Below are 14,680 nucleotides of genomic sequence, written 5' to 3'. Positions count from 1 at the left end.
CAGAGTGAGCTCCACTCCACTCCACTGCAGGCGGGTTAAATCAAACGCCGTATGGTTTATTTGTGAGAACAAACCGACCCACATCTGACGAGGAACAAGTCAGGTTTGAAGGAAAAGTGGACCGGAGGAGACTGCAGAACCGTCTCATCCGTCCAACTGTCAGTGTCTTACCAGGCGAAAATCACCAACTCTTCCTGTAGGTCCCTGCACTCTCTCCATCTCTGCCCCGGTTTGCCCTCTCCTCTCTTCATACACACAGTATATACAGACATAAACACACACACACACACACATCCCTGTGGCATGGTAGCTGAACATTGTAATTTTAGCACAGCAGATGTTCTTGCCTGCCATAAAAGTGACAGCCCTCTAGCTCTTCTCTCGCTTCCCGCTCCTTCCCCTCCCCCTTCTATCCTGACTCCTTCCCCACATTACAGTACATCCATCCACACGTGGCCTGTTCCTCCTTGGCTGCAGCTTCACACAGGACATCCACAGTGTGTCAGTTCTGCTCAGCCCAGTCCCCTGAAAGCTGGCTGGTGTTTACAGCATAAGAAAGTGTGCGTGTTGATGCTGAACTTTAAACCTGGTATTATGTACAACACCGGGGGAATTCAATTAAAATTCAAACAGGTCCAGTTACTAAAATTGTGTCTACATTGCATCCAACAACTGTAAATCCAATCCAATCGATTTTCAAAGTAGGATGCCTTTAATATGGGAAAGAAATCGTTGTCTGTACCATATATAAAACCAGTCCTGTAGCTAGAGCACAATGAATGTGAGGCCTACATTATAGTGAAAGAAAGCATGACCAAATTCTCACTTCATAAAATAAATAAAAAGTGCCCCCTCTTCACATTTCATCTCTCGTTCTCTTCTTTTCCAAGACAACGATCACAAGACTGTCGAGACAATGTTTCAAGTCAAATAAAATAGGCACTAAATGCCAGAGTGGGAAATATTCTACTCAAAGTAAAAGTATCACTACTTTGATAACAATTAACTTAAGTACAAGTAAAAGTACTAGTCTAAAAATGTACTTAAGTTTAAGTAAAAAGTTACTTAGTTACTTTTTGAACAAGGTCTTTCTTGTGTTGTGCAAAAAGGAAATTTTAACTACAGATTAAAGTAAAATAAAATATGTAAACACTGAGTGTATCAGTCAACATGGGACTTTATTTCAGGGCAATTTCAACATTTTTGTTTCAGTAAGGGGTGAGATTAAAAATGTAGTGAGGTACAGTACTTCCAAAAAAACATACTTAAGTAAACATAAAGATACAAATTTACACAAAAAAACCTAATCCTTGAATTGTTGCACATAAGGCTTGATACCAAATTGTGTTCATCTCATGAGTGTCAGCGTGGGTAATTACTTAGAACGCCACAGGGGGGCGATAGATGCTCCGCGATGGCGCTTTAACTCAAACGTTGAAATGCACGATCATCAACTGGAACCTCTGTACAGTCAACTATATAAACGTGCTTATCCTTAAAGTCGGCCTGCGTAACAACTGAGTTATCTGTTTGTTTGTTTGTTTGTTTTTTAGTCTCTTCCAATTAGCTTCTGTCAACCCTAATGTGATGCGATGTGAAGAGGTAGGACATGAAATGACAACAGTTTACTCTGGCAGAGAAGTGCCAAAGGGTAATTACCAGCTTTATTGTTAAAAGTTAATTGGTTTTTTTTACGCTTAAGTAGAAAAAATATATGCAAAGGACATAAAAAAATACAGGATTTAAATATACAAATGAAGGCACACAATATTATTATTACTATTATTGTGTCTTTAGAAATGTAATGGAGCTGAAAATTAAATAGTGTGTTGTATCATTTTTTGTGCCATTTTGTACCAAAGTTCATATAAATGTTTATTGATGGAAAATCAATAAATGAAAAAAAATCACTCAGGAATCGGCATTAAAGCCAGGAAATCGATATAGATATAGAAACATTTGAATTAATACCCAATACATGTCTTCCTGTGATCAAAGGGGTGTCGGCAACAGAGTTCCCATAGTAACCACATAGCCACCAAAACCCCCCCTTTCCCCCCTCCCCCCGACACACATCAACTTAACAATTCCCCAGATGCCTAATTGTTTCCCTAATGACGGCGGGCCTAATGGGACTGTTTATGGAATTCATTTGATAGCACTGGCCCAGTAATTAGACTACACCTCACTTCATTAAACAGTGGGTGGGGGGGCTAGGGAGGAGGGGGCGACGGCGCTTGGTGGCACGTTCAGTGTGCACTCCTGCGATTAAAACACAATCTCGATGATGGAAAAGCACACACGCGCTGAGGTGTGTACAGCTATTCCTCTTAGGGCGCCACACTGGCTTTCCATTCCTTTGGACAGCCTGAACAAAGCCCGATCGCTAACCTCAACCACAACTAGTTAAAGCCTAACCTAGCCACATTACAAACCCTCAACTTTAGTTAGTTTACACCAGAACAGATACAAGTACACCATCTACCTGCAGCTACTCACAGACATTTCTCTCATTCATTTCTTATCAGTGTTTTTCTCGAGCAGTGTTGTCTCGTACTAACAAAGGGCTTGAGTCAGTGCTAATGAGTGAAGAAGATGCTGAAACCCAGGTGGGTTAAATAATGAAAACGCCCTCAGGACAGGAGGGTCAACAAAACTGATTGGGGGGTGCAAATGTAAATGTAGAGACAAGGAAAGACCTCTGGGTTAAACCAAGCTCTTTTTGTCTGGACATTTTATTCAGTTTGGGCTTTTTGTTGTCGTGCTATTTTTTTCTGTTTACTTGTCGTTGGGTTTTAGTCCTTGCTTTTGGCTAGTTTCCTGTTTTTGTCACGTCTTGTTAGTTTTTTATTTTGTAATTGTGAGTACTGTGTGCTTTGTTTCGTTCGCCTCTGTTGTCCCTGAACAGAATTCACAATGCTGTCAAAAATTCAGTATTTGAGACACAATTCTGACACGTTACACACTCTCAATCGAACAGCCTGCATGTGTACAGTTACAGGCCACTTTGGAGTCAAATGAAGCCCAAAATGAAATAAGTCAGAAATCTGAGATGTCTTCAGATGCCTTGTAACAAGCCTGGTGTAATTTATATGTATAGTAAGGGAAAACAACAAGTAAATTCTCTTTATCCCAATCTCCTTAACTGTCTTTTGTGTCTCTGTCCGTGGTGCTGAGACACTGCAATGCTGCCTGCCTGAATTTGGTCTCTGTCCGTGGTGCTGAAACACTCACGCCCTTTGTATTTCATAGTGCACTATACTTTCTGTCTGCTACCACTTGTGCCTAAGTAGTACTAGGTGTTTATTAGCATTTAGTGTTTGTCATAATATGCTTTGTATGGAATTCTGTTAAATGCTAAATTTTATATATACAGAGTTTGAATCTGTCTTTGTCAGTCACTAGTACAGAGTTATTTACACTGCCAAAAGAAGTGTCATAATACACAATAACATATATAAAAAAAAGCATAATATAATTTAACGATTTTAAATTGAGTTGAAGGAAACTCCAACTAAAGAATAAAAGAAGCTGCTAATATCAGACATCCAAGGTTTCTTCTCCTCTCTCTATCTCTCTCCACAACCCTCGACCGCTCCAAACATTCAAACTCTGTAAAATCGAGGTGCAGAAAAAACAGCGCCATACCTTGAGGAAGGAGAGGTTGCGGTTGCGGTCGATGTTGGTGATCTCCAGGTTGCCCATGACGACTTCGCAGTTCTCGTAGAGCTTCTTCAGGGTGCGGTACTGCTGGTCCAGGTCGGACAGAGTGCTCAGCTTGTTCTCTGTGCCAGGGCAAACTAAAGGAGACAGAAACAGAAACGGAGTCAATTCTAGGAGCGAAGGAGGATTTGATACGTCTCTCGATAAACATTTTTGACCTTGTACATATAAAATGGCCGGGTCCTTCTTAGTCCAACACTGCCATTTGTTTGATCAAAATAAATCCAGGTGGCCTCATTATCTTGATGGTCATAAGAGGGTTAACTTAAAAAAATAACATGTAAATTACACATAAATTACAGCAAAAGTACCAAAGGACATGGGAAAGAAAATACTACAAACTACTAGTGGTTCTTCAGGTAATAAAACATATTGTATACACTTCAGTAAAAGAGAATTTCAGAGACATACACGTCTTAAGCTCTTCACCCAAATCGTATGGACTTGAGAAATAAGGGACTGGAAGATAAAGTACAAACATGAAGGCTTGGTGATAAGGTGGCTGCTCTTTGGTGAGAAGCTAATTTGTGAGCGAGGCAAGTCCCACAGGTCTCACAAGAGGCTTTAATGAGAGTTTAAAGATTCAGCGAGAAGGTAACGGCACAGCGACGCCATTAAAAGACAGGTGGTCTGCGCATCGATGTATTTGTGTGATGATTCATTTTGTTTTTCTGTCAGAGGTTCCGTACTGTTAGAGGGCATCTACAGGGAGAGAATCAGCGCTGAGATCAATGGGATGAGCCAAAGAACCATTAGAATTACTTAAGTAAGATAGTATTCAAATGTCAAGAAAGTATTTTGCGAGTAGCCACATGCTACACAAAGTATAAAGGTCACATAACGAGCCAACCTGTAATTTAAACATCATTTTTTCCACAGTGGTAAAAGTAAAATAATACAAAAGTGTTCAGTCTTTGTCTGCACTTACACGGGGTTTTAAATCAAATGTCAGCCTGCATGATCACACCTCAATGAACACTGTGTTTGGAGAAGATGTCAGAATCAGTGAAATGATGTATGTGGGGGGGGGGGGGACAGAGACGAGGGACAAACACTTGCAACGTGGACAAAGGAAGACGGGAGGACACGGAGGATCATGTCAGAGAGAGAGAGAAAAGAGCTGAAAGGAGGGCAGAGTGCAGCAGACGTTGGCCCTCAACAACGGGGGAGTCAAGACTCAGCGAGGGACAAGTGGGGTGCGACGGGTGAGTGTCATCGCTCTGAGGCACTGACCTACAGTCTGGGTCTGGCACCGGCACATGCTTTTAATCAAAGATATTCAAATTGCATGGGTTGACCTTTGCGGAAGCTTTCACTTGGAGACGTTAGATTACGAGACTTTGAAGGTATTCCGGCAAATAGAGGCGTGCGGTGAGGCAATTAGGACGAGGACTGTTGGTTTTTAGGCTTGAAACCATGTTGCCAAAGGACTTCAGACTTTGTTTTCAGTGCTATCACTGTCAAAACATTGTTCACTTTTGTGAACAATGAACAAATCAATTTTCCCATGAACTGACAATCACTGATATCGTGTATGCCAAATTTTGTTTTTATACACTTTTATGGCCATGTTTGTGCATTTTAATCAACCATATGAGGATATCCTCAAACTAAGACAACATCTCATGTCACAATGTTGATATATTATCTATTTACTGTCCCAATAATCCAAAAAAAGCCAAAGGGAGATGATTTTGCTGTGTTAATCTGCACCAAAACCACACAAAGCTAACACCAGCGGCAGCAGCTCTTTCTCTAATTAGCTCCTCCTATTCCCACCATCAAGTCACTGTTTTCCGTCCCTGTCTGCCTTTTCCACCAGTCAGTCAGCCGGGGCCTCCCGAGCCTGAGCCCGAGTCCCGTGACCATCTGCTCTGTTCAGCTGGCAACGTTAGCCACATCACCACAGGCGCGGCTACATGGCGGGTCTGTGTGTTTTGGTGTGTGGCAGTTCACTGGAATGGAGTTTGGCTCATTGTAATTAAAAAATGCTCATTAAAAGTTTTGTCAGACTCGGCATTTTGAAAAAAAAAAAAAAAGCTTTTAAAGCCGGGTGTCATCAGAAAGTGGCGTGTGTTTGGGGGTCTGATTTTTATTTCATCATCTCACTGCTGCAACACTATTGTGACTGTGTCACACGTTATCCAGACCACAGAATAATAGAAAGAGATACCATTTTGAGGACTAATTCCCCATAACGTCGTCTTTTACACATTAGTCTATGTTTAGTGTTCACTGTTTGTGTTAATATCAAGAGTAAAGCCATATAATAATACACTGCATGTGTAAATATGTAAATCAGAAACAAGTGGCATGTGAAAATTAGACACTATCTCTACTCCACTGTATGTGTGGTCATATAGCACCATTTCAAAATTCACATTATTTTGATGAATGTAGTAGTAATTCATTTATCAAACATGTCTTGGAAATGATCCATTAAACCAATTCAAACTGATATTAGGTTGTTGTAAATTAGTCACTACTTTAGGCAGAAATTCGGAGATTTTAATAATAATACTTTGCCTCCCTTAAGAAATGGGTCCCCGTGTAGATATTTGGGGAAACACTGGTCTAAATTACAGAATTCAGAGACATGAGCTTAAAACATTGATACAAAAAGCTGTAATGTTACAACAAATTAGGAATCTTACTCAAGATCAGTCCTGGGTTGAGTGAAAAGATGCAGGCTCCCCCTTGTGGCACTTGTTGTTATGTCGTCCAGCTTGACAGACATTATTTATCTGTTGCTCGTGTGAAAATGTGACGCTTTTTCCTCATTCTTCATGGTCCTAATAATGAAAATTCACCACGATCAACCTACTGTGAGCGCTTTTATTCAAAAAAAATGTTGTATATTGTTCTCTTTTCTGGGGGTTTACACCGAAAAGGGATAAATACGGGTGAAATTGACGATACTTTATAGTCTCTAAGTCCACATTCTCCACACCCAGAACTTTAAAATGACAGAGAGAAGAGAAGAAGAAGAAAAAAAACAACCAGAATAGACTATTGCATAGTTGAACTTGCCCCTATATTGAACAACATTGAGAGCTCATAAACTCCCATATTGCTTTATGGATCGTTGGCTCTGCAAAGATTAGTGCACTTCCCCTCTCCTCGGTGAACCTCCATATTGCTGTGGGTTCAGGTGGTGCGGGACGGAATGGTAGTGAAGGGACAGACGCTGTGGTGATAAATGAGATTTGCTGACCACACACACACACACACACACACACAGATAACTTATTAGATGAAATGATTTAAGGGCGGCTACAAACATAAGGCAAGTCTACGCTAGGACCTGAAAATGGTCGGATCAATATTGTGTGTGTGTGTGTGTGTGTGTGTGTGTGTGTGTGTTTACGGATATGAAAGGTTCGCAGGTGTCTGTAATAATCTGTTATTGAAACCTACATGTCCTGGTGTGTGTGTGTGTGTGTGTGTGTGAGGTCACATCAGTATGTGGGGGTAAAAGATCAGAGGGCAGAGGTCTGGAGAAAACAACTCAAAACATCTAAAGCTAATATCAGCACACACACGCACGCACAGGTTTGTACTGCTATTCTTCTTAGGACCTGGTTTTGATGTTGTGTCAATATATTCAAACAATACTTTTCACGAAGCAAATAAAACATCGGAAGTAGTCAATAATTGTAAGTATTGTTGATAATCTGACAAGTGTTATATAATTACAATTATGGGGGGAAAACTTGGGGAACGAGTACCAGACGGACTCCAAGCTACCGCGACTACTTCCGGGTTCATTGAGCTGCCGCTCCAAAACTCAGTAGCCAATCAGCAGGCAGCTTCCTAAGGACCGCCCATGGTAGGAGTCGCAAACAAAAAACCATATTGGTCACCATGAGGACTGGTCCTGACAAGGTCAGTGTTTGTGCCGGAAAAGGTCCTAAAGAGGTACCAAATACAAGAATGCACACAGACACACACACGAGAGAAACTTGTTGTGTAGAGAATAAAAGCAAAGAAGGAAAGAGAGACACAATCTTGTATTTGCTGGAGTGGGAACGACATCTGGGAGCATCAGCATGCTCTACTGTGAATTAAAGTGTGTAGTCTTATATTCTGTAACTCTTTCTCGCTTTCTTAATTCATTTTTTTTCTCTCCCTGTGCCTTTTGTCATCCATTTATCCTCCACACTCCCTCCATTTGTCCCTCTCTCTCTGCGGTGGACAGTGCAAGTCTTGAGACATTGCTGTTTTTCTATTGGGAAGTCCAATATCCTTGATTTTTTTTAAACTCGTCAACAATGCAATATTTACAAGACGGCATAAAAGAGAACATTCCTCATCCTTATCACTCTAGTATCACTTATTGCCAAAGAACCTTGCACAATAAAAGCTCATCACCCTGAATTGTGGGTTTGCCGCCTTTCTTTTCAATTGAAGTCAATGCTTTTCCGATGGACCTTGGCAAAATAGGGGCTTCTACTTCTCACTTGATTTATAAAGTCAGCATTTTCTTCTTCTTCCTTCAAAAGAATAATTTTGTTGACATATGCTCCCACTTTAAAAAAGACAGAAAATGTCCACCACATATGAGTGGGCACCAGTGTAGAGAGCGCGTCCTGCGCTGAAGACGATGCCAAAAATATGCATACTGTTGAACAGCTAGTGGACCTGGAAGATTGTTTTAGGCATTTTTACAGAAGAAACCAAAGCAGTCACTTGTGATCGCCAACTGACACAGATCAAAAAGACGAGCGGAGCAAGTCCAACAAAGAGGAGCGGTTCAATAAAGGGAGGAAAAACCACACAAAAGCCTTTGGCTCAAGTGTTGCAAAGGAGAATTCATGGGTGTTTCACTGCCTTCAGCTGCTCACAGTCAGTTCCCTCATTCACTTTGATCACGACCATGACGTTATAACTTATAGTTCATGAGCGCTAATGAAAGGAAAGATGAGAAGGACTAATAATGAGTTGGCAGACTTTGCAAAGGCGGTGACGATTTTCTCTTTTTGGGCCGTGGCTGTGTGTGCATTAGTAGATTTGTATATAGAAAAATGCCTTCTTTGTTGCGTAACCTAGTTTTGCTGCTGGTGTGTCCCTTCAAGTTGCTTTTCGAGCTGAAACTGTCTGAATTTAATCTCCCAAAATTGAATTACAACTTAATCCCATTTCACACCATCCTTCCTGGAAGAGGCAAAATGAGTTTAGGAACGATGACGGAGCCTCCCTCATGTTTTTCAGGAGGCAGCGGCGATCACTGCGGGACAGGTACGGGCAGAGAAATGTCTCTGTGAGTGGACAGATATTGTATATGCAGTGTATTTTTTCTTCTTCTTTTTTTTTTAATCAAGTCATGACATGTGACAAGGAGACACATAATCTTCACACATATTGAGCTGTGGTTGTTCTTATTTCTCACTTTGTCTCTCCTCCATCACATTCATGTCTGGACTCTGGCTTTTCTTGCTGTGTCACTTCTATTATAAAGTTTCTCTCCTCCTGTTGCACTTTTATAGACTCTTTGTTCTTTGCTCCATCATAGCATTAAGGTCTCTTTAAAGGGCGTACAATTGATTATAATTACAAGCATAATCCAGGGAAGAAATAGCAATGAACACCAGATAATTCCTCAATTCAAATGCAGCATATTACAGAAGCTGTGAAGTCTCAAAAATATATAAGATTTTGAGTCACTAGGAGTCAGAAAAGAACCGAATCTCCACTGGCTGACTGAGTGGGTGTTGATGCAGCAACAGGGGTCAGCAACAGTGACATGAACGTGCTACGGCTTCAAGGAAGCTTGATCGATAGGATTATGAATAAATAATCCTCCGTAGAAAAAAGATAACTATTTCTTAGGGAATGATTGATTTGTTTTGTTTAAGCATTTCTCTCTTTTTGCTAAAAATGAAAATGTGACCTTGCAGTCAAAGAGTTTGAATTCATTGTTCATATTCATGAAAGTACAGTATACTGGCATTGATCAATGATTCCATAATAAAATTTGTGATGGAGGCCATTATTTTTATCAACCTGCAGAGTCGCCTCCTGGTGGCTGTTGGATATACTGTTACTTAAAGCTGAAGACTTTACAGTGTAGCTTTTATACATGGGCTATGTTTTCGACCAATAAGATTACATGGAGGTGCAATCTCACAGAGTCTCACAGAAAGTAAAGAGAATAAAAACAATCCATTTGTTTATGTAAAAATATGATGAAATACTTGCATGTTACACACGGTACATGTGGTAGATGTAGAGCTAGATAAACATGATTAAAAATACACTATGTAACCTTAAATTATATAAAAAAGTTGAGACTTATGTGATTAATTTGTTGGATAGTGGACCGACATTACCCCAAATGTTCACAACACTCTTCATATCCATATAAATCTGTATTTCTATTCAAGATCAATTGTTTCACTCGGGTCTCTGCTCTAAATCTACCATGAAACACCACAGCGGGGAAAGAAGTTAGCCAGTGTTTTGTTGTGTTTTCTGCCACCAAAGCACAGAGGAACCATACAAGAAAACAGGTCTATCAGAGAAACATAAATTCCCATGATTCCACACTGCTTCCTAACGTCATTAGACTAAGTCTTTTGTTACCGTTTTAAATGAGAGACCCCCAGTGAGAGATCATTGGTCTGCAAAAAGCAAAATTGTTGCTTTTTTTGTGTCAGTTTGCCTTTATTTCATGGTTTAGCTACAGTTGACATGAGAACAAAGAAATAAATGTTGGCTGTCAGACTCATTCAGTGGAAGCTGTGATCATGCGGCGCACAAAACGCACATTTTCCTCCCGTTTCTTCCACTCAGCACTGGTTACTTGAAACATTTCCTCAGCTGCCAGCATCACACGTTCCCTCTTAAATCTACATGATGAGGCTGGGAACGTGAAGCCACTATCTGCTTCATCACAAACCACACACACATCACACAACCTCAGCTGACACACTCCTACACACACACACACACCCAGGAAGCCTGGACCACATCACTGGTGGATGGTTATTACTGAGCACCAGAGCAGCCTTCATCCCTCATCACCAGCACCATCTTCTCTGCTCCTCTGAAGCCACACACGGTCTCCTGAGGTGATGCTGACGAAGCTGCCGCACAGCTTATGGGCTCAGCTCTCACGGCAAGTATGATATTATATTATAAGTTTCAGTAGAAAACGAGATATCCAACATGAGGGGGGAGAAGTGAAATCACCTACTATTATAAAATGACTGATGGCACAAATTAAAACTCCCGTATGGTAGTACTTTTTTTAGCAGGTTTTGCTTGATAAAATAGTCAAACCTTTGCACACAGTTAATAATGAATGTCCAATATATGATATTTTGGGATATTATGTAGATTTTTATGCACTGCGAGTATATATATATATATATATAGAGAGAGAGAGAGAGAACTCCTACAAGACTTCCTAAAGAGTTCAGTGTGACCTTGTGTAAGCTTCCCAGAATCCCATACGCCAAAGTGAAACAATTTTCATGTTCAAGCCATTGTAACACGAGTTAGAGTCTGGAGACAGAAAAGTGCTTGCATGGTAACTGCGGATACATTTGCAATGTAAACAGCAACAATTACATTTTATAACATCAATTACCCAGGCCATTAACACAGCTGGAGATACAATGAAGGCAGTTAGGGCAAATACGGAGTCTCAATGAGAGAAACAAGGGCACCACATTGCAACGACTTTTCATTAGTTTCTATACATTACAGTTTCCAGGTTTTCCATCAGCTTTGAGAGGCTGATCCAGGGCCAGCAGGGTTTCAGAGCCATCAATCATCTCTCTTAACACTCCCACCTCTGCTTCCTTTCTCTGTCCATCTCTGATATTTTTTTCAACCTTTCTCGCCCTTTTCACTCTGTTTCTCTCCTTCACACTTGACTTGCCTTTATTCCTCCTCCAATTTCACCTTTTACCTTCTTTCCCCTCCTTTTTCCTTTTCTGCCCGCCCCCTCCAGACATTCACCGCTATCTTAATCCCCCAATATGCTACCAGGTACCACTTATCAATCCATGACCCTATTCAGACACGGTATTAACGTTCGTCATGAGTGGTCCAATCATGTCAGGATGGTGCTAGGTATAGGTCTGAATGCTCTGAATCTGCCTTGAATGCGTTCTCACAATGTTTGAGGACGTCATCCTCTTCGGATGACGTCCTCTGATCTGCAGCAGTTAATTTTACACTCATGTTCGAATTTGCAGTTACCACCATACCATTGACCGTTTTTACATGATTTCACAGTGAAATTGAAATCCTCAAAGGTTTACTTTAATATCTCTATGTCTGCTGTTGCTGTTGTTGTCTTCACATCATCATCTACAATGTGCTAATACCTGTCTCGGGATAGTTCTAACTTGAAAAAGAGGTTAAAGATCTTGTTGAATAAAGCTTAAATGAAATACAATCTTGTTTTATGTTACAGCAGTGCAAGTAGAGCTTTGATTTATTAGCTTTTTTTCCATCTCGTCTCACGGGGCCACACGGTCGGTGCAGTGGTTAGCACTCTTGCCTTTGCAGCAAGAAGACCTGGGTTCGGGACCAGGTCGGAACATATCGGAACAAGAGCCTTTCTGTATGGAGTGTGCGTGGGTTTTCTCCAGGTTTCCTCCCATAGTCCAAAAACATGCAATATGGGAATTAGGTATATTGGACACTTTAAGTGTGTGAGATGGTTGTTTGTCTCTATGTGGACCTGTGATGGACTGGCGATCTGTCCGGGGTGAACCCCGCCTTTCGCCCTATGTCAGCTGAGATTGGCATAACGCCACCCGCGACCCTCATATGGAGGATAAAGCGGTAGAAGATGGATGGATCTCCTCTCACTCTCACTGACCCTGTCACTACCACACACACACATACACGCGCAAACACATTGACAGCATTTTTGTACAACGTTTATAAACGAAAAAACATCATTTTGTTATCACTAACTGAAATGGCGTCACTGTGTATTTGAATAAAGGGCAGGGAAGTCAGATGTGATCATAGGTGGTCCCAGGAGATGCATCCAGAATGCATTTTAATGCCAGGTGTGAGCAGCCCTACTTAAATCTGTCTGCAGAACGCACACACATTGTCACACACACACACACACACACACACACACAAATGCACTTAAAGTCATGATTTAAAAGGACATCCACTTATGTACAACACACACGTGAACGCTGGACCTTCTCCATCATAAGGGCAATCACTTCTCAGTGGGCGCTGGGAATATCACCTGCTACACTGACGCACAGGTGAGTGGGGGTGGGGCCATTTTGTATAACAGATGACTGTGTGTGTGTGTGTGTGTGTGTGTGTGTGTGTGTGTGTGTGTGTGTACTTGAGTGAGTCAGACGCAGGTTTAATGACTCGTCCCAGCCAATTTTCAGCCACTGGCTTCTCTTTGTGGGGAAATGAGGTTTGTAGTTAATGTAGCACAAAGGGGCTGCTTGTGTGTGTGTGTGTGTGTGTGTGTGTGTGTGTGAGAGTAAGTGAGTGTGTGTATGCTCCAAGCAGAATATTAGTAGGAACCATATGGGAGAAATCATTATGAAGAAAGGTTCGAGAACATTTGTGCCATGAGGACTGTGTGTTTCAGTATCACAGCTGAGAGAGGACATGCCTTCAGTGTAAATATGCATGGCATGTGTGTGTGTGCGTGTGTGTGTGTGTGTGTACACTATGCTTGGCCAAGTGTGTTTAGCTTCCCTCTCTTTTAATAAATCACATTATGTCGCGGAAACGTGCAAACGTGAGTCGTTGCGGTCGCCTCCAAATTGTGTACAAAGTGAAGCGGCGTGTCACAAATACAACATGCCAGAGAGATAATGAAACACACACAAACGTACACACACAATCATGGGGAAGGGGGAGCTGGGCTCCCAGAAGAGGAAATAAGTTTGGGTTGGATGTAATGAGGAAGTGAAAGGCAAATGAGCCCTTCAGTGTGACGGCCTCTATCTAAACCCAGACAGCCTGTGTTGAGGGAGACGCTTTATTGCAGAGAGAATCCAAAATGTCATTCATGTTATCCACACTCGGTCACTGGTCTCCATCGCTCCCTCATTCCCTCGTCTCCTCCTTCCACTCCTGTCTTAATGTTTTCCTCTTTCCACTCACGTTCCTATTTCCCCCACTTCGTCTGTATATTCATCTAATGTCATTCTTCCTCCTTCAATAATACAATGACTCTTTCATGCCCTCCCTCTTCCTCCCGTCTCCTGCACTTCCTGCTTTTCGACAGATGCTCGATTGATTACTCCGACAAATAATGAGGTAACCGGTGTTTAGCAGTTACCAATGTTACCAATTTTCACACCTAAGCAAAGTAACACTGAGTTGATGATGATGCGTAACTGTGGCAGATCACATCAGAGGGAAAATACAAGGAACAAAAATATATGTGCCATATGGGTCATATATTTGCTTTTCTGCAGTTTTAGTGCTATTTTTTATTTTAATAAGGTAGATTCATTTCAGAAGAAGAAAATAGTTGTACATCAGGCTCTGGACCACACACAAACACACACACATAATGGAGGAGTGTTAAGAAACGACGTGTGTGAATGACGTTTTAAAATCCCTGCTCCAGCCAGCAGGGGCACTGCTGAGTAGGGGCTTTAACACTCACACACTTGCAAGTCCCCACTTTGCTTAATATTAAAAAAAATTCATAGACATGCGTCATAGACATGATTTTAGCATCATTTAAAGCAAGAATAAAAGGGGTCTTGAAAAATGTCCCCTGTTCACGTGGAGTCCCCTCTTTGTGACTGTGTAACGACACCAAAGTCCACACACACACACACACATATATACAAAAGTGCCATGAAGGAATAAAAAATGTTGTTCTCTGCCAAAATGGCCGCTCAATAAAACAATGAAACCCTTGTGTGAAAAGTTGTAAATTTATAGACGCTGAACTCATTCAGAGTCTTAAAGTTCATCCGTCTTTACTGTTCACTTT

The 14,680-nt window shown here is 41.3% G+C and overlaps 1 protein-coding gene across 3 annotated transcripts in view; it reads right to left on the bottom strand.

Annotated features, from left to right (window-relative positions):
* The window catches only part of LOC131450102 (receptor tyrosine-protein kinase erbB-4-like), a 253,626-nt gene that overhangs the window by 130,392 nt on the left and 108,554 nt on the right, over window positions 1–14,680 (bottom strand). For all 3 annotated transcript variants that reach the window (XM_058622190.1, XM_058622192.1, XM_058622191.1), the window contains exon 2: window positions 3,649–3,800. In XM_058622190.1, coding sequence (XP_058478173.1) covers window positions 3,649–3,800 — 152 coding nt within the window. The remainder of the gene's footprint in view (window positions 1–3,648; window positions 3,801–14,680) is intronic.

The sequence above is a fragment of the Solea solea genome, chromosome 2 (assembly GCF_958295425.1).
Source record: "Solea solea chromosome 2, fSolSol10.1, whole genome shotgun sequence".
In the NCBI taxonomy this organism is placed as follows: domain Eukaryota; kingdom Metazoa; phylum Chordata; class Actinopteri; order Pleuronectiformes; family Soleidae; genus Solea; species Solea solea.
This window is presented reverse-complemented; position numbering and strand designations above follow the sequence as displayed.